The sequence below is a fragment of the Sceloporus occidentalis genome, unplaced genomic scaffold, assembly GCF_023333645.1.
Source record: "Sceloporus occidentalis isolate IW3139 unplaced genomic scaffold, rSceOcc1.0.p SCAF_243, whole genome shotgun sequence".
NCBI classification, from domain to species: Eukaryota; Metazoa; Chordata; class Lepidosauria; order Squamata; family Phrynosomatidae; genus Sceloporus; species Sceloporus occidentalis.
In genome coordinates this window covers 810,678-836,432 of record NW_028317223.1, presented here as the reverse complement: position 1 = coordinate 836,432, position 25,755 = coordinate 810,678, and the positions used below count along the sequence as shown (strand labels likewise).

The window sequence follows — 25,755 nt, the reverse complement described above, 5'->3', positions numbered from 1 at the left end:
TGGTGAATGAACGCCATTTATGACGATGACATTATTTCTCTGGGCAAATTTTATTTTAACTACTATTTCACAAACAAACGCTATTTATGCCGTTTCAGAAAGCCAGGGAGAAATCTCTTTTTTTTAACGAGGAATTTAAGGTGTCTAATATTTTAGTTCTTGACAACCAAGCTTTTCTTTAAAAATATATTATTGTAAAAACAAAAGTGGCCATAAAGATGTCATAAAGAGGTCTGTAAAACATGATACTTTGTGTTTAGCAATACTACTTGGTATCTGATCTACTGGCCTCATATGACAGAGGGATGTAACACGTTGGACCATGCATGTCAATACGCATGGTGTTCGCTGCTCCCACAGTGATCCAGCCATAAGATTACACTTTTCATCCCCAATGCAGAGTTTTATCCACGTATTCTTGCAAACTCCTTGCGCAGCCAGAGGGAGTCGCGGTAGAAGCGTGGATCTCCCAGGATCAGAGCTGTCCTCTTGTAGAAGTAGAAATACAGGACAGCCGCTGTCGGAACACATTAGGAAAGCATTAAAGGTAAAGGCAGGTAAAAGGGTATACAACGCCTACACCACCATATGCCCGAGTCTCTGCTCTCCAGACAGACTCTTATTGGGTCTATAAACAACTCCTGCAGGCCAAACACAGACAATTCCCCCAGTGTTCCCTCTAAGGCGAGTAGTCTTGAATGGCTACAGTTATAAGCAATCCTTTACAAAATGCGCTGTGCGACATCATACAGTATTAGAAGTATTTTTTAATGGTAATTCCTTTATTGATGATTGCTGCTCTTAGTGAGAACGCTGTGCTGTACGTGTGCTAACTTACCAAATCGTTGCAGCACATACAAAGCCTGTAGTCCGTCGGACCAGATAAAGGTGTTTTCACTTTTCCACCGTAGATTCTAGAAAGAAGAAACTGAAATCAGCTATTTTGCCATCATTTGGCAACAGTGTCCTTATTATAGGTCCTGTTAAAGCAATGCCTAAGGAAACAGCGTTTGGTGAAATGCCTATAGAAATGAAGTTTAGAAGAGCTATATGTAATACCCAATTTTAAAACCGTTCCCTTCTATTCCTACCTTGCCATGTATATATCTCTCAAGGGCTGCCCCTATCCGCTGGAACGCTCTCCCACAGTCTATCCGTCTTTCTCTCTACCTTTGGTCCTTCAAAAAAAATCACTCAAGACCAACTTCTTTAAGGACGCCTACGAACGTACACATTACCTGCCTTCCTCCCATCTTCCTTTAGCTCACCTTTCCTAGTCCCTCTCCTGCCTCCAGAAAATCCATATACTAGTGCGGCTGCTCCATCCCTAACAGAGGCACTTTAACCTCTTGCGTAAAACACCCTAACTCTCTCTAGATTGTAAGCTCCTTTACGCAGGGCTCTCCTCGCCTCGCCTCTTGTTTCTGTAAGTCACAGTGTTATGTTATATACTAGTAATGTCCTGTTTATCCATTGTGCAGCGCTGTGGAATATGATGGCGCTAAATAAAACAGACACTTTATAACATTCTAAAGGGGTCTCACCATGATCCAGACATGCAGGGACACGCTGAGGGCCAAGTAGAGAGCACACATCAGGACGGTGACCTGGAACCGCTGACACAGGAGGTTCAGAAGCCCGGCCTGGAATACGAACGTGTTGAACAGCATAAGGAAGAGGACGATTGCTGCAAAAAGAGTTCCCACATCCTGCAGTCTGAAAAACATGAAAGCACAGAAAAACTAGTAACGAGGACCCCAATGGTTACCACCATTACCCTGCTTCGTTAAAGGTGTTGTTCCACTTGGACAAAACATCCATTGCACGTTTTAGTATGTTAAGCAAATAAATCCTAGGCAAGTCTTTTTATTCTTTCTGCTAAAGGTTTAATTACATGAAAAAAACCCCACATTTTTCTATGGCAACAACCCAACAGTTTCTCCTTTTACATCACATGAGACTTAAGTGTTTTGGGAAAAGCTTTACATTAAAAACATTTATTCCTGGGAAGGCTTTGGGCATTCAGCGCTAGATGCAATGATGTCTCCAACGCTGCATTTAGCAAACAAAGTGTTAAACAGGCAAAACACTACATTTTAGGGAAGTGGACTGTAGGACTAAGGAAGGGACACAGAGTTATATAGTTAATAAGGCTGAAAAAAGACACATAGTCCATCAAGTTTAAACATTCCACAAACCCATTTACATGAATCCAGAAGAAGGCAAAAAACAGTAATCTCCAAGGGAAACAAATTCCTTCTTTATTCCAAGGCAGTCAGACTCACCCTGGATTAACGTTACCGTATTTACGTTTACCCGTTATAACCCTGCATGCATATCATATCTAGAGAAACATATAGTGAAAATCTAATATAGAGAGAGTTCAGAGGAGAGCTACAAAAATGATAAGCGGTTTGCAGGACAGACATTACCAGGAAAGGTTAAAAGATCTTAATACGTACGGCCTGGAGGAAAGGAGAGAGGGAAAGAAGATGCAATATAAACATTTCAATACTTAAAGGGACTTAACAAAGCACAGGAGGCAAGCCTATTTGAGGAGTAATGTTAGAACAAGAGGTCATGGTGTAAACCTTGAAGACCAGAGGCTTAGATGTTATGTAAGGTAGTTCTACTTTACTCAGAGGGTAGTAGATAAACGGAACAGTCTTCCAGCAGCAGTGGTAGAGGCTAATACAGTAAGGGAATTTAAACAAGCATGGGACAGACATAAAGCTTTCCCCACTACGGGACCTGACCAAAGACTGATGGGGCTTTAAACCCCTTACAGGAAAAATGGGCAGACTAGATGGGTCGAACGGTTCTTATCTGCCGTCACATTCTATGTTTAATAAAACCCAGATAATGTACTAAGTAAGAAAGCAATCTTGCCGTTGGTGACGGGTGTGAAAGAGAGATCTCTGCGGTCCCTTGCGTGGGATAGACAGGTAAGTCGTTTCCCCGGGTTATGCGTGTTGGGCTGGGATTTGGCATACTGACTAAATATGGCGAAGGTTGGTTCACAAGGCTTTCTGGTGGCGACAGATGATACTCACATGAAGAGGACCAGCTGGATGACAGGAGCCGAGCGCAGGAGCTCAGAGAAGGAATTCACAAAAAGGTCGAAGAAAAGGAGCAGGAACTGAAGGGAGAGAACCAAGCTGTAGTTACCGGGCTGGAGCATCCTTCACCGACAACCGACTGACCTGCAGGATGAGACAAACACACATTACGGTGACGGGAGAAAGACAGCAGCGACAGAGACATCCGACAGTGCCAAAAATTAAAGGCGCAACCGCGGAGGCGTCCTCCGTTACTCGCTAATTCACGGTTATTTCATGGGATAAACACAGGGCGCCTTTCTGTATTAGCGTGCACCAGTGATACGATAACAATCACATTGAGCATGTCGGCTAATAAATAGTTAGAGATGTCGTTAGCTGCCGGCATCAAAGGCTCCACCGAGAAGGAAGGAGAATCAAAATGAATTGGGTTCTCTGTCATTTAAATTTCTACCCTACGCACCCGGAAATCTGGGCAACATTCGCTAAACGATTATAGTGAGAAACGCACGAAAAGAGAACATAATAACAAAAATAGGACACGCAAAGTGGCGTGGAGACTTAATATGCACATGGCATGGTAACCAGGGCTAGAAGGACAACTCCCATCATGTTCAGCCAGACTCCTCATGATTGAGGATTATGGTAATCGTAGTCCTGGGAGAACCAGTATGGATTTGTTTATTAACAGCTAAAGGGGGGGGGGGGGGCTCAAACAAACGAGAACGAAATCATCCCTCACCACCCCGGTTCAAGTCTACCCTCAATAATCCCGGTGCTTCCGGTCGTCTTTAGTCCCCGCGGAGCTCTCGAGCTTCGGCTGCCATGACAACCATTAGCTGTGGGATCACGTGACAACAAAAAAACCCGTTCACAGCGAATTCCGGCGTGGCGAAGCTTCTCAGCCAATGAAAGACGAGCTTCTACGTCATATCACCCTGGCGGCCATATTGCTTTTGGGAATCGGCCCATTTAGGGCAAAGGATCAGATGGACTTTTTAAAACCTTGCTTATTTTCAGGGATAATTAGTCAGCGGTACTGTTTACAGACTCCATCAATATTAATTATATTATATATATATTTTTTAATTAAAACATTAATTTAATTTATGAGTACCTATTAAATAGTATAATATAAAAAAATACTCTCCACATATAATCTGTGACATGTTTGCAGGATACATTTTCCTATTCTTCCCGCTGTGATCATGTATAAGTCTGTCTGTCGGTTCTGGTTTTGTCGGACCCTTTGAATGTATGAAATGTAAGCAATGCTGGAGGAATTGTTGGCGCTATATAAATAAAAGATAATACCGAATTGAATGAATAAACACATTTCTGCTGTTTCTATACAAATTGTTGTGTTTTATTGGAAAGCAATCACTACCGCCGGTCCAGTGGAAGTTGACTTTATTTAATGTATTGTTTTTTATAGTATATGAATAATGGTAAAGAGGGTCACACTGTTTATACAAACTCTAATTGCATCTATAGCAAAAAAATCTCACCGTCGCTAAAAGAAACCCCAAAAAACTTACAAATCAAGTGTTTATTCAACTGAGGCCGCACAATTAGGGGGAATCTTCAGAAATACAGGAATTAAGAAATATAGCCAGTCCTGCTGCTATCACAGATCTGTCAAAGAGGTAGACCTGGTCTGGTCCATCTGTGTCCAAATGAGACGATCCAAAGAACCTGCAGACTTGGTGCTTCCTAAACACTAATTCTGGGCTTACAAACATACCGAATCCTCACTTCCCTCCCAGTCCTTCCCAAACGGCTTTCAGAATAGCTGCAGCTGCCACGGCCCCGGGGTCCGGACGACTAAGTGAGGATGAGCCGATGTAGCTGGCTCTCCCAGCTCCTGCCGTCATGTGCCGGGTGTCCTCGGCAGCCTTAGCGGCACTCTGCGGGGAAGCGAGAATCAGAGGTTTATACGCTGCAAGGCTATCCAAATCAATGCAAAACTGAGACTGCGCATGAGCAAACATCACCTGTACGGCTGAAGAAAGGATTCGCATTACATCACAGTTTGGACCGCGCAGGGGCTGGAGAGCTTGACCCGCGGCACACAGAGAATCCAGCTGCGGAAAAGAGGAACGCGTCTCATAACTCAAATAAGACCCACATGTGTTTTATCGATGGGATAAAATGTACTCACCATGGTCCTATCGCCAGGCTCTGCTCCTCCATACCTAAGCAGAGAGTCAAATGTCAGCACTCACATTTAGACTTTACTACCTAATCATTTGTGCTTCACAACCTGCCCGCTTTTAAAAAGTTACCTTATAAGCTTTTAAAAGTTACCTTGTGCTCCCGATGACCTTTCTTTTGAGGCCATTACAGCCACTTATGATCCCATCGCTTTCCAGACGGTGCAACCTTTGTTTTTTCTTAAGTACCAAAACCATATCCACATCCGTTTACATATAAGCGCTAACGAACGGAAATCAACGGCCGACCGTGTAGCTCCTCATACCTTCTGCTATACATACCGCTTCATGGCTCCTATACCAGCATCCATCGCAGCTGCCCAAGCTGGGGGGCTGGAGTCATCCTGCAAAGGCCGTGCCGCCGCAGTCAAGAAAAGGCTGTATAGCTGTGAAAATAAGCAAGTAAATATAAGCACACATTGGCAAAAACCTACAAGTCATCTTAGGAATCAACTGCAGACAACACAACTTTCGATTTTGTATGACCCGCTTTATTAAAAGTGTTTTGGAGGATAGGTTCTTTATATGGCATCAATTCTGAATATCAACATTATCCGAAGAATTTTTGCAACCGGTGCCCTTACCGCGCCAGAAGTGCCTCCCATCTTCTCCAGGAGGACTTGAGACAGAGCCGCGAGGAGCCGCGCCGGATGCGAGGGAAGATGTCCTCCACTCAGCCAGTCCTCGATGGCTGGAGAGATATTACAATTAGGATGCCAGCTGACTGAAAGCACACGACACACAGCACCCCAACCTTACACCACGCACCATGTGCCGCTCGGGCATGCGTGCTTCCACAATCGCCGTCCCCCGCTGCACGATCCAAATCATTTAATTCTTCCTCCAGGGAAAGGAGAGCTCGACACACATGTCCCAGCACACGGACGCAGACCTGCACTCGTTCGGCTAACAAATGGAAATGATATGTGCTGTAGTATCCCACGTTTGAGCACAGACATCGTTTTACCTACAATGCATTATTATTAAAACAAGCAGATGCCTCATGGATTTAATATGCTACTAAAAGGTGGTCATGGCATCTGGGCTAGCGCGGAGCAGGCAGATGGCTTCAGAGATTGCTCTATAGCCTTGTCTTCTTCCAATGGAGTGGAATAATTAAATGACTATACATTACTATACATTACTATAGATGGCCACCATGTATACGGTAGACAAATAAATAAAACTCACCATCTGGCTCAGGCTCTTCAGGTAGCGGACTTTCTGGAGGACATGGAAAGCAGCGAGTCTGGCCAGTGACCCGAATGCATGGGACCCTGGGCCAAGCAGGAGCTGCAGTTTCATGGTCTGAGAAAACGAAGCACACGTGGGCAAGCAGATACGTTATACAAGGGCATGGAAGGTCATCTCTGGATGGACAAACCCTCAACATAGTAACTCATGCGCTACTAACCAGTATACGACACAGATAGCAATTTATGACTCTTGACCTCATATTGAACAAAGTACTTGTTACCATAAAGCTTCAGGATTTCTTGAGAAGACTTCATTATGGTCAGAGAGACTCCACTCATCTCCAGCGCTGTCATGAAGGACCCCAGCACTGCGCGCTCAATCATCACTCCCCTCTCCTCTAGAACACAATCCAGCATTGCGGCAAATCACAACACAAGCATTGAGTGAGAGCAGATAAAAGGAGTGAGTGAGAGCAGATGAAAGGAGTGAGTGAGAGCAGATAAAAGGAGTGAGTGAGAGCAGATGAAAGGAGTGAGTGAGTGCAGATAAAAGGAGTGAGTTGGGAAGGTTGTAGAACGGGCTTGACTTTCAGATACTTACCCAACAGACGTACTGCTGAATTGGCAACAATCTGAAGCTCCAGACAGGATAAACCTCCAAGATTATTCACAACCAGAATCACAGAGTCCCCTGGAGAGAGACCAAAAGAATTTGTAGCAGAATATAGGAAAATAAAAGGTAAAAATGTAAAAGTGACCTCAACAAATTGGACGCTGCTGTGGAAGGAATATTTGAATCGGTCTCTTTTGCCAATCAATGACTCTCTAACCAGGGACTTATGCAGCCCACCAGGTGGACAGGACCTGATACTCACCTGAACTCACTTCCACTCTTGATTGGCTGGCTGGGTCTGTCATGTGATCTATCATAATTTTCACAACTTCATCAGATGACATCATCTGTTGCGCCAACGAGAGACATTTACATTCTTACCTAATGAATAGGCCCCGCCATTAAAATAATTGGGCAGTCAAGGAAAACTGTTACAAAAATATGCATTTTTAAACACACACAAGGGTACGATAAACGGATAATACAAAACAATTAAATAAACCCAAGGCAACAGACCTTATCCCTGCGTACGCCGGCCTCTCCGTGTATACCTAGATGGAAAATTCACGTTACAGAAGCACATATATATCTAAACAGTAAATATACACCATTGTGCAAAAAAATCAAAATCAGAAAAAGGAATATCAAAAGCAGGACAGATGTCAAAGCACCTAAAGGGGCTGCATCTTCATATATATATCACCTGGGTTGGATTTACATCCAGGATACCCCTATTCACAAAACTACTGGAATCCTCCATGCCCTATGGATATACAGTATACAGGAGGCTTTCCATGTGAAACACAGAGCATAAGAAAAAGAGTTAAATAGAACGGGCAGGATTGGGCTGGAATGAAAGCACATATAATGTTCCATGGTCTCCTGTAAAAAGGCTCTCAGTAAGTCCATAAACCGAGTGGTCAGCATATTAATGCCAACAGCTTCCGTACCAAGCCCCAGTTCCAGCTCGTCTGCAGCAAGTTGGAAAGTTGGCCCAGAACCCGGGACGCTGCATGGAGAAAGACTGACACCCAAGGTTCCTGCGTGGGTAAAAAGATGAGAGAACTGAATGACATCTGCATTAATCAGCAGCGACATAAAGAGCAGAATATTCTTCTTCTCCTACCCATCCTAGATGCTGCCAGTGTCACGGTGCGGAGGATTTCTTGCAAACTTTTGCCCTCTTCAGCCAATGCTCCTGCAATCTAAAGAGAGAGAGGATAGGGAAGATATGAGGACACTAAAAATGAGGGCAGGATGGGGTGGCAAAATGAGACAAAATGAATGGGATCGTATTCCACCAGGACAAAAGCTGAGGGGTTATTGTTATTGTACACCCCACGGGTTCCCTCTGGACCTAGAGCAGTTTGCTTTGGGGTTTCTCTTTATAAATCATCACAATTCTTTATCTTCCCCTTCCCAGTCTGCCATTTGTGGGTTTTACCTTGTGGATCAGCACCGTCCCACAGATCCCACGCCGTCCGGCTTTCCTGGGTGAGGTGAATGCGCAGTCATCTGCAATCACAACCATCTCCACGTCCACCCCTTCTCTACGCGCTCGCTCCAGAGCCAGTCCGAAATTGAGACGGTCACCTGTGTAATTCTTCACGATCAGCAGGACGCCGGCTGGAAACGAAACGGGTGAGGAAAGGTATGGAGGTACAGGCATGGCTAACGATTTGGGAATGTCGGAATAGCCCGTACCTGCCCCGGCACGGGCCACAGCTTGGATTGCAGCCACGATACTGCCAACTGGAGGAGAGGTGAAGACGGGGCCGGCAATGGCTCCCGTGAGCATCCCGCGTCCAACATAGCCTGGCAAGAAAATAAGAGGACAAATTATACCGTTATATAGGAGGAATATTTCTGATTTTCGGACAGGATTCTCGTTGTAAAATAATTAATAAGCTGCTTTTTTTTTTACTGAATTTCACACTGACCGGCACCTTCAAAACTCTACTGTTCAAAACTTTGGGGTCACTTAGAAATGATATCTTCATGGGCGTACAAAGTGCCCTTTATCACTCCCATCACTCCTGTGTTCCAATGGCCCTTTATCACTCCCATCACTCCTGTGTTCCAATGGCCCTTTATCACTCCCATCACTCCTGTGTTCCAATGGCCCTTTATCACTCCCATCACTCCTGTGTTCCAATGGCCCTTTATCACTCCCATCACTCCTGTGTTCCAATGGCCCGTTATCACTCCCATCACTCCTGAGTTCCAATGGCCCTTTATCACTCCCATCACTCCTGTGTTCCAATGGCCCTTTATCACTCCCATCACTCCTGTGTTCCAATGGCCCTTTATCACTCCCATCACTCCTGGGTTCCAATGGCCCTTTATCACTCCCATCACTCCTGTGTTCCAATGGCCCTTTATCACTCCCATCACTCCTGAGTTCCAATGGCCCTTTATCACTCCCATCACTCCTGTGTTCCAATGGCCCTTTATCACTCCCATCACTCCTGTGTTCCAATGGCCCTTTATCACTCCCATCACTCCTGTGTTCCAATAATTGCTAATTGCTCGTTAGAAAACTCTTCTGCAATTGTGGTACAGCTAGAAATGTCCTTGTTTTCCATGAAAACAGCTCAGTGACCCCAAACTTTTGCACGGTAGGGTACTTACATATCTATACGCCTGTGTGTATCTCTGTGAAGTGGGGAATATACCGGTAAAACATGAAAGCGAAACAGCAGCAGCATATGAGCTTTTCCTTATGGTTTATTCAAGTTGTAACGTCAAGAAGAAATTGTCTAACAAGGAGGCAACCCGAACGCGCTGTCTGCAAATAGGTTGCCTCCTTGTAACTCGCTATTGAGCCACTATCGCTAGCGATAATGAAGACGGTTCTGGATGTCCGGTTCTAGGTCAGGGGCTGGCCGTTAAAAATAAGACCATGAGAGACGTACGTTGAAAACGTTATTTGTTTACTCTTGTTCTAAATAGAGGCAGTAACTGATACCAGAAAAAGAAGCTGCAACTTGTGAGCGAGGACACAGGGTTCATCTCCCAGCATGCGCTGCCCTGGCCGAGAGCCTGGCAGATAAGAGACAGGCGCTGGGAAAACTATAAACATGGATTTTGCTGCGACGTGGGCTACAGCCAACAAACCTTCGCTCTCTATAATGTCCCCGGACACAAAGGCACGGCTAAAAAAGGCAAAGCTGGAAACACACAGGGTATTCCCACATATTGGACATGTATGATGTCACACATATGGAAATAGACCACAAAGATCGTCCTCTCGCGTGATCTCTACCTGCGTGCGCCGGCTCGTGTCCTGAACCACCTCCAGACAACAGGGCCACGCGCCCCTCGATTCTTTCCAGATCTGCTCGGAGGACCACTCGGTGGCCTTGGAGAAGGCGCAGACCGGGACAACACGACGTCAGTCCTCGCAGAGCATCGTCCACACAGCCAGTCACCGAATTCAGAAGCTTCTTGCTGGCCTAAGAACAGGGATATCTTTGTAGTTACGGCGTCCAGGGCAAATAGGGGTTAATACGGAAAAAAAAATGTGACACCAAGCGGCACGAAGAAGACACAATAGGAAAGGTGCTAACAATTATATGGGAAGTCATATAAAAAGAGAGATACGGCTGGATTGGGATATAAATTGGCAACTGGTAAGAGATCAAAAGGCACCATGAAAGATGGGAAAAGTCTAGAAAGACAGCTATTGGCTACAAACCTCCATGCTGGAATCTTATTCAGATGACAGCTCCTGTGAAGAACACAATTTACATTATTATTATTATGATCTTTTATTTATACAGCGCTTCCTACATTTCATATATTCTTGGAGTCGGCCAAAACTAGAACCGATACATTTGGTAAAGAAGGCTCTGCTCGCCAAGCTTACAATCTAGAGGGGGTAACAATGACGCAATACACAGAGCCGAAATAGTCACAGCAGTCTGTGAAGTCAGGGCCATAGAACAGGTACCGGACCTGCACAGAGTCACGTAAACGGATATACGAAGCTAATGCACTTAGTTAGAGGAGATTCGCTTTATACGATGTGCTACAAGACGAAAGGAGTCTAACAGGTGAAACTGATAAGATCAGAGGCAGGAAGAACTCATAATCCGGGGTGGGATGCGAAGGTACAGCCGAGGCGCAGAGCACCAAGAACACTACCAGAGTATCGGAGATTTACAGCCAGGGACAGCTGCACAGTGATTTAGAGATCAGGACAGGGGCAGTTAGGACCGCTAGGACAGTGTCAGAGGACAGGGTGTATAGAGATGGAAGTGATGAAGCTTACAGAACAGCGGGCGGCTGTCACCTCCGGGGCTTCCGCTGAGCAGATGTGTCCTGCGAGGACTTTAAACTCAGTCCACAGTGTGAAGCGCTGATCACGTGATCGTGTGGATGCCAGCGGGTGGATTATACAAACCAATTGTGGGTGGTTTATCAACTGGCATTAAAACAAAGGAGGTGGCTGTTCAGCGAGCGTGACACGTCACAAATCCGAATTCTCCACCGCAATCCTTATCATGAATTATTCAATCAGATTCAGGAGCCATATGCCTTTCCCATAGTTAAATTCACTCACTGTATTACCTTCTACCACTTCTGCTGGGAGGCTGTTCCACCTATCTCCCACGTTCTCAGTAAAATAAACTCCTTTGAAGTATTTACACGTTTCACTACCTTTCTCTCTTCTCCAAGCCCTATAGAGGGTTAATGTAATCACACAAGCAGCTGGGCATACCTCGATGACTTATGTGCTATCCAACAGGCAGCGCGCTGAATTCTGGGACTTGTAGTCCACCGAATCACTGCGCACTCTCTGTCACATTCACGGCCGTCCTATCCGTTCTCCACTCTATGGTTCGTCCAACCGCTCTAGTCCTGATCTCGTTTGTTGAGAGAGACGCTCCAGCCTCGCTCTTCCTCTATCGTTGGTGCAGTGTGTTCCGGTCCCTGTGAGTGTCGGCCTGTTGCTATCTGTTTTCGCGCCTGTCGCTCTGCGGTATTGTCGCGACAGGAGCCCTGGCAAGCTACACGATGTCCTATAATTACGTAGTGACAGCGCAGAAGCCCACGGCTGTTAATGCCTGCGTGACAGGTATAAGTCACATCGTGAAATGCTTTTTGACCTAAATACATAATGTGTGCCCACACTGTTTATGTAACATGTTCTGAATGCATGCGTGGTTACCACAAAAGTCACACCAACTCATGTGTGTCCTGAAAGTGTTAACTGGATGCTGGCTTTTACCCCAAACCATGCATATGCCCCCCTATTCTTCATGCCCGTGTAGATACATTCTTTGTTATCGGGTGGCTCCCATTACTTAAGCTCAAGCTAATAAAGTCTGCCAGCATGATCATCTTACACCATATCATGCACTTGGTGGTGTCCCAGATTATTAAGGGGGCAGCGGTTTATGGCGGGCGGACTCGGTGGGCCGAAAGGTTCTTATCTGCTGCCAAATTCTATGAAAAAATGTGATTTGTGAGTTTCTGGGGAAAAGCACCTTAATTGCAGAAAGTGAATGCTTTTCCTAAATGTAGTTTAAATGTTGACTTCATTTTTTTGTGATATAACATATTCTGTGATTTATATAAAAATATTTACGGCAGCCAACTGCACTAATTACCCCGTCACCCCCCCCCCCCCGTACGTATCGTTGCTCGCAAAAATGGCGTCCATACATGATTACGTTAGTTTAGCCGTCACGTATGTTTTTCTAGATGCTCTCGCGCATATTATTATTTTTGGGGATTTGGAGACCACCCCTGAAACATGACAAGATGAAAACGTAAACACTAAATTGAAATGTTGTTAAACACATGATTCTGTTGTTAAGCATTCTATTTTTTTTAGCTGTGGTAGCATGTTGTAGATGTAAATAAAACAGAGTGTATGTTAGAGATCATCCCGTAAAGAAGAAGAAAAAAATCACACGGCTATGTACAGTAATGTTAAGTTAGCATTTTGTTCCAAAAAGCATCCTTTTATCTACAGGATTGGAGGCCGCCATTGTTGTCAGCACTACACTGAGCTGATGCTTTATGGCAATGCTGATGAAGTCCATTCCTCCATAGACTTTCATTAGTGTGTCCGGCAGGGTGATTAAGACTGAGCCATTCCGTTGTTCACTATAGGCAGTAAGATAAGGAGTAGTCAGGGCATTTGTCTAGCTGATCAGGCTCTGATAACGGAATGAGAACACATACAAAAGCTAATGCAGCCGTCTGAAAACTTTGTTATGCAAAAACTACAAATGTTTACAAATCAAACAGAAAAGCAGAATATTTTTGAAAACCTATTTTTAATTTTTATACAAGTAATAGGAGAAAAAAACATATGATGGGAGTTCCCATGTTGGTTACCCTGATGATAATTTATTAAGAACTATAACGTTAATCATTGCATATTCAATATGTTTGCTCTGCACATTTTGTTCTGTACATTAGATATAAGTGTATTTGGAGAAATGTTGCTGTAAGACACTATACCTCGCAGCATTGAACAGTGCAACTGATTAGACGCGCCAAAATACTGTGGGATAGGCTAGATTTTAGATGCTTGACAATTTAAAATTTACATTTTTGACTATAGTGTTGCCTGTTTTGTGATGGAGTACCAAAAATCCAATGCCAGGTGCCCAGCTGCCATAAAGTACTGCGGTAGTGGTCTCTTATCTCATTTCATGTACAGTCAATGCGTATTTACTTTATTGAATTCTGATTTCCCCTCACAGGGCATTTTACATCTGAAGATGACTTAAATCTCCTAATAGCCAAAAATACACGGCTGGAGATCTATGTAGTGACTCCAGAAGGACTGCGACCTGTAAAGGAAGTCGGAATGTACGGCAAGATCGCCGTCATGGAGCTTTTCCGACCCAAGGTGAGCTCCCTTCGGGTTTTTGGGAGGTTTTGATAGGGCTTATATTGCAATACAGCGTTGTGTATGGTGCTCTAGCAGGATCCTGTGATTTATGTGTGGGTAGCATTATATAAATACATGTAAATATTGTGCTGTCATATTATTTTAGGCAGCGCTGGACATCTCGGAGTTTTGGGATTCTAGCACATATTCTGAAAGTTGAATGCATGCTTATGATAAAAGATGAGAGAATGTGGAAGATGCATTATTAGCTGAGCCATTTTTTTTTTTACTATATTTCCAGGGGGAGAGTAAGGACCTGTTGTTTGTACTGACAGCCAAGTACAATGCTTGCATCCTGGAGTATAAACAGACTGGAGACAGCATTGATATCATTACCCGGGCACATGGCAATGTACAGGTAAGGACCTGATAAAACAGGATTTCTTCCCATAACTTACTTTCATTACTGTCAGTTTATTTGTATGTTTTGTTTTTTTTTATTCAGCATGAACCCTGACCAGAATTGGGTGAGATGATTAAAAATGGTGCAGTTGTGACATAGTTTTTGCAAATATCTATTAAATGATTTCCCCTAGATAAAAATAATAAAAATATTATTCTCTACCTCCACTCATGTGAAACAAAAAAAAAAGAGTATGAGAATAAAAAACTACATCAGGTATGCTATTTTTGTGTCGTGTAAAAACCCATTCAGACATTTTTTATAGACAACAGATTTATAGGAGAAAAAAATGAAAAGTAATGGAAAGTCAAGCTTACAGTTGGAATAACTATTATTTATACATGTAGCCATATTTATTTTAATTTCACAATGTTTTCCTCCCATTTGTCTTTTCAGGATCGCATTGGCCGCCCATCTGAAACAGGCATTATTGGCATTATTGACCCTGACTGCCGTATGATCGGCCTCCGCCTTTATGATGGACTTTTCAAAGTTATCCCTCTGGAGAGAGACAACAAGGAGCTCAAGGCCTTTAACATACGTTTGGAGGAGCTTCATGTAATTGACGTGAAGTTCCTATATAGCTGCCAGGCCCCTACAATCTGTTTTGTTTATCAGGATCCACAAGGTCGCCATGTTAAGACGTATGAGGTCTCCCTGAGGGAGAAAGAATTCAGCAAAGGTCCCTGGAAGCAGGAGAACGTGGAGGCCGAAGCATCAATGGTTATAGCAGGTATGTATACCGTCAATACATTAGGAATGAAGTCTGTGGCAACCTGTGATGAAAGTATATTTTCTTGTAGTATTTATATACATCACAGTATAATCATTACTAATTGTGGATTGTTGGGGTATCTAGATACAGATTGGCAACAGAAGGGATTTATCCTCTCTGTTCCTTTTAGATTTAATCTTTTTGTGTTTTTAGAATAGCTTTCTTAAATTGCTTTGCTGTGTCTGCACATCCACTGGAGATCTTTCCCAGGTATCTGCAGTATAGTAGAAATTTCTAACGCTAACCTTTTAAACCTTCACTCATGACCTCTTGTTCTGGCGCTTTTCTTTTTATTAAAAAATGGTTCTTATGTGTCTCTAATTTGTGGTCTCCAAAAACGGACACAGTATTTTGTGCTGAAATATTGTGTACTTTTGACCACTGGTAATGATTTTTGTTATGAAAAGCGTAGAATTAATTACTGAATATTTATGTCTCTCAGTCCCAGAACCCTTTGGCGGAGCAATTATTATTGGTCAGGAATCCATTACCTACCACAATGGTGAAAAATACCTGGCAATTGCACCTCCAATTATTAAGGTGAGTATAAACACCCTTTAGTTATGTCAGATAAAAAAATAGTAGATAATGCTTGTGTGATCGTGTATTGCATACAAGTGAATGTTTGTTGATAATGAACTGATTTGTTCTGTCTATTCAGCAAAGTACCATTGTTTGTCATAACCGTGTTGATGTGAATGGATCTCGTTATCTGTTGGGAGACATCGAGGGAAGGCTTTTCATGCTTTTGTTGGAGAAGGAGGAACAGATGGATGGTAGTGTTACTCTGAAGGACCTCCGAGTGGAGCTTCTTGGGGAGGTAAGAGATGAGAATACCTGGTGCAGTTTCGCTTTGTTTGGGAAATGTGTAGATGAACAGAGCTCTCTGATATTTTAACATTAAAGCCCCGTTGTTTGTCTTCTGTCTTAAGACGTCCATCGCTGAATGTCTCACATACCTGGATAATGGAGTGGTGTTTGTGGGTTCACGACTTGGAGACTCCCAGCTTGTGAAGGTATTAAAATATTTTGGAGGCATTTACTCTTAGCAGTTCTATAAGTATGAAGTCTAATTAACCAACTTGCAACTCTACATATTGTTGCCATGAAATGCTGTTTGCTAGCTAGAAGAATGACTTAAAGAACCATGCGTGCGTAATTGAAATTGTTATATTTAAGGATCAGTTGCAAGGTCTGTTTTCACAACGATATCCTTCTCTTGGCCGAAGTCATTTTACATTCTATCTCCCTTACGTTTGTCACCCACCCTCTACCGCTATCTCTCCTTCAATCTTTTCTTTGAACCGCAGATCGTTCTGCAGTCTTAAACTTTCCCGTTTAAACATATTCTTCTTTCGCTGCAGCTCACGGCCGACAGCAATGAACAGGGTTCTTACGTTGTGGCCATGGAGACCTTTACAAACCTGGGGCCTATTGTGGATATGTGTGTGGTGGATCTTGAGAGACAAGGGCAAGGACAGGTCAGGTGACGTCTATTTATTCCATGCACACCTTTTGCATTGTCAGCATGCTTACATCTCTTCTGTTCTACAGCTGGTAACCTGCTCTGGGGCCTTTAAGGAAGGATCTCTGCGAATTATCAGAAATGGCATTGGGATCCATGAGCATGCCAGCATTGACCTGCCGGGGATTAAAGGTGACATGGGAACCCAATTCAGGGCTGTCTGCAGCAATCAAGTCACAGACAATATTAGTGAAAGTTATTGCTGGGAATTATACATCATATATTACCAAATGTTACACAAATAGGCATTTTGTATCGGGTGTACAGTATAGTAATATACTTTTACTTGTCTCTCCTTTGAACTAATCACCAGGTCTGTGGCCTCTAAGAGTGGCAGCCAATCGTGAGACAGATGATACTTTGGTTTTGTCTTTTGTGGGACAGACCAGGTCAGTAGTTTGCTATGTATAACTAGTCAGTCTAAAGGACTACTTCAGATGCTAAGTTGTGTCTATGCCCTGTGTAGGGTTCTGACACTGTCAGGGGAAGAAGTAGAAGAAACGGACCTTGCTGGATTTGTAGATGATCAGCAGACCTTTTTCTGTGGAAATGTGACCCACCAGCAGCTCATTCAGGTAACTATGAAGAAGGTTCCTCTGTCAGTCTCAAGTTCACTTTTTCCGTCCACCTTTAAACTGGTTAAACCCAAATACTTCTAATTCTTCTTTATAGATCACATCAGCCTCAGTGCGACTCGTCTCCCAAGACCCCCAGAGCCTGGTGAGTGAGTGGAAAGAACCTCAGGGTCGCAAGGTCAGCGTCTGTTCCTGTAACAGTCGCCAAGTGCTACTTGCCGTGGGGAGAGTTCTCTATTACCTGGAAATCCACCCTGGAGAGCTGAGACAGATGAGGTAATCAAAGATCCCAAAATGATGCAATGGAGAGGAGTGTGGAGCATCTTTTTCATTGTAACACGTTTCTCCTTGCCTGCTTTATCTCTGAAACTGACCATTTAAGCTTCCAGTGTTCCACAGTAGACACAAAGTGACTGCTTGTTCAGGTTCACTGGTTAGATGCCACCATGATTAAGTCAGACAGATTGTAATAGTAGTTGAATGAGAGAAAGTGTAATAGAGTGGAAGCTGGCAACAGATTATTTTCCTGTCCACAGTACGGTTAGGAGGTAGACTTTACCCAGAGAAGCCTCTGTTTTTACAAGAGAAACTCTTCTTTATTTCCAACTCTTGTGCTTTAATTCCAATTTGATGATTTCCTCGCTGCTGGCGTCTTTTCATTTTTGTTTTTAATGGTCTGTCCCGCAGCTGCACTGAAATGGAGCACGAAGTTGCCTGTTTGGATGTGACGCCTCTTGGCGGCAGCGATGCCATGTCCTCTCTCTGTGCCATTGGGTTGTGGACAGACATCTCTGCGCGGATTTTGAGTTTACCAGATTTCCAGCTGCTCCACAAGGAAATGCTGGGTGGAGGTATTACCAAATAGCCCAATGTGGACAGGACATGGTCTTCACATCAGAGAGACTGCAATTATACAAAAGCTTCCCGAGCTACGTTTTTATTTATTGCCTCTCATTACAGAGATCATCCCTCGTTCCATCCTTATGACGTCATTTGAGAATAGTCACTACTTGCTGTGTGCTCTTGGAGATGGTGCTCTCTTCTACTTCAGTCTCAACACCGAAACAGGTTTGATGGACATGTTGAGGGAATATAGTCCAGTGTTTCATGGTTGGCTTGTGGACGTGAATAGTTACAGAATTCTAGATGTGATTCTTAACTTATTAGTAACTCGTAGAAGTAACATCACTACCGCAAGTTCTTGTGTGAATGGTCTAAGTCTTCATGGTTTTTGGATGAAAATCACTGGCAACATTAGACTTTTCTTTTTCACAGGTCTTCTGAGTGACAGGAAGAAGGTGACTCTTGGAACCCAGCCCACCGTGCTCAGGACTTTCCGCTCTCTGTCTACGACCAATGTGTTTGCCTGCTCTGATCGACCCACCGTAATCTACAGCAGCAACCACAAGTTGGTCTTCTCCAATGTGAACCTGAAAGAAGTCAACTACATGTGCCCCTTGAACTCTGAGGGATATCCTGACAGGTGAGGCTGATAGGTTGGTTTCTGTTTAGGCTTGTTAAGATGCTCATTAAGCAATGGTTTGGGTTACCCACGAGTCTTGTGCAATCGGAGTTCGGACGGCATCTGTACAGATTCCTTTCTAATACATTTTGTTGTAACAACCTCTTCTACTCTTCCACAGCCTTTATCTTACAGTTTTATTCCTTCCCTGTCCCCAATCTCTTTTATAGCTTGGCTTTGGCGAATAACAGCACACTGACTATTGGAACAATTGATGAAATCCAGAAGCTTCATATCCGCACAGTGCCGCTGTACGAATCTCCAAGGTGTGTGGGGTTTTACATGGATTGGCGGTATAAAGCAGCCATAAGTAGTCAATGCCTTACAATCTTCTCTTCATTCCAGGAAGATTTGCTATCAGGAGGTGTCGCAGTGCTTTGGGGTGCTGTCAAGTCGGACCGAGGTCCAAGATGCTAGCGGAGGCAGCTCTCCTTTAAGGCCTAGCGCCAGCACACAGGTTGGTATCTAAACTCCAGCCACATCAGGTACAGGTTTGTGGTTCCGTTTCAACAGCTGAAGGATTTTATTTTTTGTTATACAGGCCCTCTCTAGCAGTGTGAGCTGCAGTAAACTCTTTTCAGGGAGTACATCTCCCCATGAAACCTCGTTTGGAGAAGAAATTGAAGTTCATAATCTGCTGATAATTGATCAGCACACATTTGAAGGTAACCAGGAAAAAATGAAGCTGATTTTTTTGCATGATGACGTGATAAACTGCTCAGTGTGCCAAATAGGTCGTCTTGTAGGATGAATCATGGATGGGCAGTGCAAACCTTTTCATTTGTTGGTCGTTTTCTCTGTTTCCTCAGTCCTGCACACGCACCAGTTCCTGCAGAATGAGTATGCACTAAGTTTGGTGTCTTGCAAGCTGGGGAAGGATCCAAGCACTTACTTTGTGGTGGGAACCGCTATGGTTTATCCAGATGAGGCAGAACCAAAACAGGGAAGGATTGTGGTTTTCCAATACTGTGATGGTAAGCAGAACTAGTTCTGCGTGTTCATAAATACTTTAGGTTTTTATAAGGTTATCCTATGGAACTGGTGTGGGAGTATACTTCGGCACTGCGGAATAGTCTGTACAGTACAAATATGACTATATGTTTCCTTCACACACTGTGTAGCGCATGGCATACCGTTCAAATAATGACTATATTCCCACAATATGGTTCCTTTTTAAATGCTTCCGTAATGTGTGATGTTAAGGCTAACTCTGCGTACTCCATTCAGGGAAGCTGCAGACTGTGGCTGAAAAGGAAGTGAAAGGAGCCGTGTATTCAATGGTGGAGTTTAATGGGAAGCTTCTGGCCAGCATCAATAGCACGGTGAGCCTGAAGAGTCAAAAGCGAGTGTGCAAGACTGTATAGAAAGGCAAAAAATTGTGTTGCTAACCAAAGACACCTTGTTTTTGTATAGGTGCGTCTGTACGAGTGGACCGCTGAAAAGGAGCTGCGAACAGAATGCAACCACTATAACAATATCATGGCCCTGTATCTCAAGACAAAGGGAGACTTCATCCTGGTGGGGGATTTGATGAGATCTGTACTGCTGCTTGCCTACAAACCGATGGAAGGAAACTTTGAGGAGGTTGGGATTTATGGAAAGCTGATGCGAACTGGGGAGGTCTGACTTAACGTATTGGGCAAAAGGATGGAATTTATTTCTCTAGGTTACTGTATTTAATAATAACAGTACATCGAGGCAGAGTGATAGCACAGATGTGTATAACTGTGTTAGGGGCGACCGGCTGAAAGACCCATGTAATTGAGGACTTTGTGATAATTCTGAGTTAACTCCAGTAAGCTATTTGACAATATGGTTTTTCTTAAGTTAGGAATCTGTTTTTCCTCCAGATTGCACGTGATTTTAACCCCAACTGGATGAGCGCTGTGGAGATTTTAGATGATGACAACTTCTTGGGAGCTGAGAATGCGTTTAATTTGTTTGTATGTCAGAAGGACAGGTAATATAACAGGTTCTGTAATGTTGGGGGTTTCTGTTGTGGATTATTAGCAGTCTGCCATATATTGAACTTTATATCTTAAGTATCAATTATCAAATCAAGGTTTTGTGAAGAATCTGGTGGTGGTCGGTGCAGAGAACTGCCATAACTTTCTCTTAAGGGGAAAAAAAAGCTCCTCTTCTGGGCATGACTTCTTGGCTGGAATTCTGTAAACTGCCGGGTGCGATATTAATGTTTTTTTTTTATTTTTTTATTGCTATTACAACTATTAGTGCTGCCACAACAGACGAGGAGCGCCAGCACTTGCAAGAGGTTGGCCTCTTCCACCTGGGCGAGTTTGTGAATGTCTTCTGCCATGGATCCCTGGTGATGCAGAATCTTGGGGAGACGTCTCCACCAACACAAGGCTCGGTACTTTTCGGGACAGTTAATGGAATGATTGGTGAGATCAAAAAATGTTTTGGTTTTTTTTTTTGCTTCTCAATTCCTTAAGATTTTCAATATCTCTGATGTATCAATATTTCCTCTTTGTCTCTTAGGACTGGTGACTTCAGTTTCTGAGAGCTGGTACAATCTCCTCCTGGATGTACAGAACAGACTCAACAAAGTCATCAAGAGTGTGGGCAAAATTGAGCACTCCTTATATCCTTTGTGATTCATTTAGACATCTCTTATCCTGGCGCTATTATGTTTTTGCCTCGTTCGGTGGCTGATTTATACAGTTATTTGGCAGAGCATGTTACAGACTGTATCAAGTCATACAACTGGTGTAAGTCCTGAGTAAGGAATATTTACTAAAAAGCACAATGTTACAGGTTTGACATGGACATTAACTACCCCATTTCAGAGCGACCTGCTTGTATTTAGAAAATGTATTATATGACATATGATTGTTTTTGGAAGGGTAAAATGATCCTGTTTTACTTTCAAATCTTAAAGGGGTTTCTATCAAGTCAGCAAACTTTTTTTTTTCCTTTTCAATGGGGTATATGTTTAGGGTTGATTTCTCTGTACTCCCCAGCCCCCCCAAGGGGAAAATAATGGTTGAGGTTCACATGGCTGTTGGAAATTTAAGTGGGCTTTTACAGCCTATACTTTTCCTTAACTTGCTTTTGTTACCTGGAGGTCTTTCCATACAGAGAGAAAGACCGAACCTGCGACAGGATTTATCGATGGAGATCTAATAGAAAGTTTTCTGGATATCAGCCGGCCAAAGATGCAAGAAGTGGTGGCCAATCTTCAGGTGAGGATAATTGAGAATCCACCATTGCTCTTGTTAATGTGATCATCCTAGAGGTTGACCGGTGTGTACAGAATGTAGCATCCTTTTGGCTGGATTTTATTAGTAGCATGTAAAGATGTATATGTCCTTAGGCTTTCAAATATAAATAATTAGTAAGCAGAATCATCTTGGGAAGCTATGCCTTCATGAAACGTGAGCTTTGTTAAGCACTGGATCATATGGGTCATATAAAAAGAATATTGTCATTGAATTGCAGATTGATGATGGCAGCGGAATGAAGAGAGAGACCACCGTTGATGACTTGATAAAGATTGTAGAGGAGCTGACAAGGATTCACTGATTCTCTGGGCATTGCTTGAAGTTTTCCGCCTTGGCTTCCCCAATCCTCCTAGCACCAAGGGATGGACCCTCTCTGTGGGACCTGATGGACAATGAAAATGCTCAAAACTCCAAGTGATGGAGGACTTCTCTTTGCTGCCCTTCTGGCACTTAAACCCTTTGCTTCCAGCGGGGATCACAGAATTTGCAGGCCCCTCCGTTAGCAAAAGGAAAAAAAATGTGTGGTTGTACAACATACCCTTGCCTGACTCCCCCGCCCCGTTCTTGTTGCTCTCACCCTATATTCATACATGTATTTTTTCCCCCCCTTATAAAATATTGTGATAAGAGTTGCTTTAAGGACGCTGTATGTAGAAAACGGGGTGTGTGTCTGTGCAGGAATGGGGCTGTGTGCAGCAACTGGGTTGTTTAACATGATTTCTGCTGTAATGGTGCCGTGACCTCCCTTATGACTTCCCTTTACGAAAAGGGAAAGGCGGTAGATCATTTTGTGAGGTTTTATGGAATAAATTAGACTGAAAGTCACATAACAGAGAGCTTATTGGTACCTGGCAGAAGATCTAGCCGACAGTGTCATGTCTAATAATCTGATGTGTATCGGTACATGTCACGGATCCTAGGACTTGTATGCATTTACCCAGCGCCCATAAAATGGGATTTGGATGCAGGTCTCTTAGTTATGGTAATGCATTCGGCTCGGTTCCTCATTTAGCTCATCCGAACTAGGCTGGAACTTTTCTACTACCGAGTTTGCTGTTGACAGAATTGATCAGATGTCTCCAATGTGGAAGAATCCCACCGCTATCAGTTGTCAGATTGAAGACCAGAATTATAACTACATAGATATGGGCCAGTAAGCAAACGAATCATGCAGGTCATCACCCCATTGTGATTCTTACTATCCGGTATTCCAAAACACTTACACTGCCAAAAAGTGTATCTGTATATGTGGAATCAAAATAAAAAACAAGCCTTGTGCTGACAACTAACTATGGGTCGTCCTCAATCACCAGATAAAACTCCTATACTCCTCAGCCAGCCTACAACTCCATGATGCGTGCTTAAGACGCCGTAAGAATTCTCCGATTAAAGGAACGTCTTGTAATGCCTACGTAAAACCTGAATTCACTGTAAAAAATGGCTTTTTCAATTAAAACAATTTTTCTTTATAAGTTAGGAAAAAGTTGCATTGCCAAATTTGTGGTCAGTGAGTCCTTAAAACATGCGTGGGGTTCTGCCGGTCTTTTTTTAAGTTACCGGCACAGTAAAGTTGAGCTCGTTGATAGAAAGAAGACCTAGATTGTCCTTCAAGATGTTACTCTCCAACTGCTCGGTAAATTGTAGCCGGCTGGTTACCATCACGGCGAGGGTGTTAATAGCGAGTGTATGATGGGAACTTGAACCTCACGGGTGTCTGGAACATCAGCTTACTTAGTTAAACGTCTCCCACGTTGGTGTTCGGAGAAATTGTAGCGGGGCGCGTCTGTCGTGTAGTTTTATCCGTTTTAGTGCCTCGCTGCTTGTAATAAATGGTTATTTGGAGAGCCGCTACCAAGGATGACTCTCTCCATAATAAACATGCAGCTGCTTACTTTATGTGCCGGTCCGACTGCCAATGCTGGGATTTAAGAAGTTGTGTTAAAGGCGAGATCCACGTCCGGTATAAAACTAAAAAAAAACATTCAACGCACCGCTGTCTATTAAAGTCTGAATTCCCTGTTGACGGATAATTACGCTTTACAGGGGCATGAATTCCGGGTGAGGCTGGGGGCAAAGCTTTCCGCAGAGGGCAAAGTTCTAGATAACGGAGCATTCCTTGTGAAGGTGAATAATACAATGTATAGAGCCGTTCTGGAGAGAAGTCTGGAACAGACCGCAGGGACGTGCCTTTGGGTTCATGATGGTTGTTCTGCACTTAAAAGTTAGACACCCAAAACTGAGTGTTTGAACTATGACCCAAAATTGTGTGGCTGTATGTCAACCGGGGGTTAATATAATGAATATAATGCTCTGGTTAGAATCTGTGGTAGTAGAGTAGTACCTGCCACCAGAACATGCCCATATGGCCAGCGAAGGCATAAACGTGGTGGGGGGATTGGAGCGGTGAGGATCTGTATTGTAGGGTTCTAGGTTAGAATGCTGCGCAGCCATTGGAAGTTACATCTTGACCTTCCGTACGGTTCTGCCGTAGTCTTGGGTTCCCGTATGGTTGGAAGTCTCAAAAGTACGTATTAATAAACTTGGTGTAAGGAATTTCTGGATGCTCGTGCCTTTTTGGCTAGTAACATCACTCATTCAATAATCGCAATGGCCCGATCGTCATTGAGCTCATAGCCCGGTAGAACATGCGCATCATGGTTCGCTTTGAGGTCGAAAGGAGTTTATTTTCCATTACAAATCTCAACTAAGAAAAAGTAACCATTTCCCAGGAATTCAGATTTTTAGCTTAGACTTTTCGTTGAGCGCTCTTATTGTGTGCTTTGAAGGGGGGTCCGTAATGGTGTCTTCAGTAAGGGGGGCCCGGGTGCTTCGCGGTAACGTATTCAATCTCTGAAGAAATGTCTGCATGTAACGTGGGAGAAACTTAAAGACTTAAATTAATTATGATATTGTTTGGGAATTCAATGACAAAAATGTAACGGATCCAAATGATAAAAATTGGAAAGTGGTGTCATTACCATAGCAACTGTAGAATGTTACATTTTACAAATGTATATTAATCTCCAATACCTCCGCCTAATAACTGCCCCACCGCTATTCTACCTCCAATACACCCCCTGCACCCACATTTCCTAGCCTGCTCTACCCTTCCCCACTCCTGGATTCGGCCCCAAATCCCCCCATCTATGCTGTTACCCCACTGTGGTTCTCCCCTTCTCCCTGTCACCCTCCAAGTCATCGCCCCCTCCCTGATCCATGTTATTACCCCCTTTGGTAATCCCCTGTCCCGCTTCTCTCTTTGCTGTTACCCCCCGTAGTTCTCCCCAGCCCTCCATCTCCCTGACCTTCGCTGTCACCTCGGTCTTCCAGCCCCCTGATCCATGTAGTTGTAGATTGTAAGCTCCTCTGTCCAGGGCCCTCCTCACCTGTTGTTTCTGTAAGTCTAAGTTATATGTACTGCTTGTTATGTCCTGTTTACCCATTGTACAGCGCTACGGAGTATGATGGCGCCATATAAATAATGGTTGTTCCCAGTCCCCCATCCCCCCCCGGTCCATTCGGTTACCCCCATGTAGTTCTCCCTGACCTTTTCTGTCACCCCACTCTTCGCTGTCTCGCCCCCTCCCTCCGCCAGCATCCCCCGCTTCTCCCACCCCGGCTCCTCCCCTGTCCTCCCCTCCTCGCTCTCCCTCCTCCCCTGGCCTCTCCCCGGTGCTCTCCTCCCTCTCTCCCGCCTCTCCCCGGGAAGGACTCGGAAG

At 43.8% G+C, this 25,755-nt stretch overlaps 3 protein-coding genes across 3 annotated transcripts; 1 reads left to right on the top strand and 2 right to left on the bottom strand.

The window, feature by feature from the left end:
- Positions 1-404: 404 nt before the first annotated feature.
- Positions 405-3,181, bottom strand: LOC149276263 (transmembrane protein 138). The gene is made up of 4 exons (XM_089503811.1): positions 3,054-3,181; positions 1,545-1,716; positions 839-914; positions 405-517 (listed from the first exon to the last, which is right to left on the bottom strand). The coding sequence occupies exons 1-4, from the start codon at positions 3,179-3,181 to the stop codon at positions 405-407; spliced, it is 489 nt and encodes a 162-aa protein (XP_089359937.1).
- Positions 3,182-4,810: 1,629 nt separating this feature from the next.
- Positions 4,811-10,527, bottom strand: LOC149276262 (triokinase/FMN cyclase-like). Its single transcript, XM_089503813.1, has 16 exons — positions 10,347-10,527; positions 8,786-8,896; positions 8,526-8,707; positions 8,208-8,286; positions 8,032-8,121; positions 7,598-7,632; positions 7,344-7,428; positions 7,070-7,159; positions 6,750-6,866; positions 6,464-6,580; positions 6,041-6,178; positions 5,857-5,963; positions 5,555-5,658; positions 5,221-5,254; positions 5,054-5,143; positions 4,811-4,966 (listed from the first exon to the last, which is right to left on the bottom strand). The coding sequence occupies exons 2-16, from the start codon at positions 8,877-8,879 to the stop codon at positions 4,811-4,813; spliced, it is 1,518 nt and encodes a 505-aa protein (XP_089359939.1). The 5' UTR covers positions 8,880-8,896; positions 10,347-10,527.
- Positions 10,528-12,100: 1,573 nt separating this feature from the next.
- Positions 12,101-22,337, top strand: LOC149276261 (DNA damage-binding protein 1). The gene is made up of 26 exons (XM_089503791.1): positions 12,101-12,161; positions 13,804-13,952; positions 14,236-14,352; positions 14,794-15,130; positions 15,615-15,712; positions 15,834-15,992; positions 16,105-16,188; positions 16,537-16,653; positions 16,727-16,829; positions 17,011-17,086; positions 17,164-17,272; positions 17,370-17,548; positions 17,960-18,123; positions 18,233-18,340; positions 18,548-18,755; positions 18,965-19,060; positions 19,140-19,251; positions 19,336-19,459; positions 19,604-19,768; positions 20,022-20,116; positions 20,208-20,378; positions 20,645-20,754; positions 21,027-21,196; positions 21,294-21,396; positions 21,874-21,997; positions 22,254-22,337. Exons 1-26 carry the CDS (start codon positions 12,101-12,103, stop codon positions 22,335-22,337), a joined length of 3,423 nt encoding a protein of 1,140 aa, XP_089359917.1.
- Positions 22,338-25,755: the final 3,418 nt, after the last annotated feature.

Bases quoted from the DNA above. Each gene is read 5' to 3' on its own strand.
- LOC149276261 (XM_089503791.1), top strand. From the start codon at position 12,101: ATGTCCTATAATTACGTAGTGACAGCGCAGAAGCCCACGGCTGTTAAT. The intron at 15,993-16,104 runs GTAAGAGATGAG...TTCTGTCTTAAG, and splicing joins GAGTGGAGCTTCTTGGGGAG to ACGTCCATCGCTGAATGTCT. The intron at 17,549-17,959 runs GTAATCAAAGAT...TCTGTCCCGCAG, and splicing joins GGAGAGCTGAGACAGATGAG to CTGCACTGAAATGGAGCACG.
- LOC149276263 (XM_089503811.1), bottom strand. From the start codon at position 3,181: ATGCTCCAGCCCGGTAACTACAGCTTGGTTCTCTCCCTTCAGTTCCTG. The intron at 915-1,544 runs GTGAGACCCCTT...TCTTCTTTCTAG, and splicing joins CCCTGCATGTCTGGATCATG to AATCTACGGTGGAAAAGTGA. The intron at 518-838 runs GTAAGTTAGCAC...GTGTTCCGACAG, and splicing joins GTATGTGCTGCAACGATTTG to CGGCTGTCCTGTATTTCTAC.
- LOC149276262 (XM_089503813.1), bottom strand. From the start codon at position 8,879: ATGCTCACGGGAGCCATTGCCGGCCCCGTCTTCACCTCTCCTCCAGTT. The intron at 8,122-8,207 runs GTAGGAGAAGAA...TTACCCACGCAG, and splicing joins ACTGGCAGCATCTAGGATGG to GAACCTTGGGTGTCAGTCTT. The intron at 5,964-6,040 runs GTGCGTGGTGTA...ATATCTCTCCAG, and splicing joins GCATGCCCGAGCGGCACATG to CCATCGAGGACTGGCTGAGT.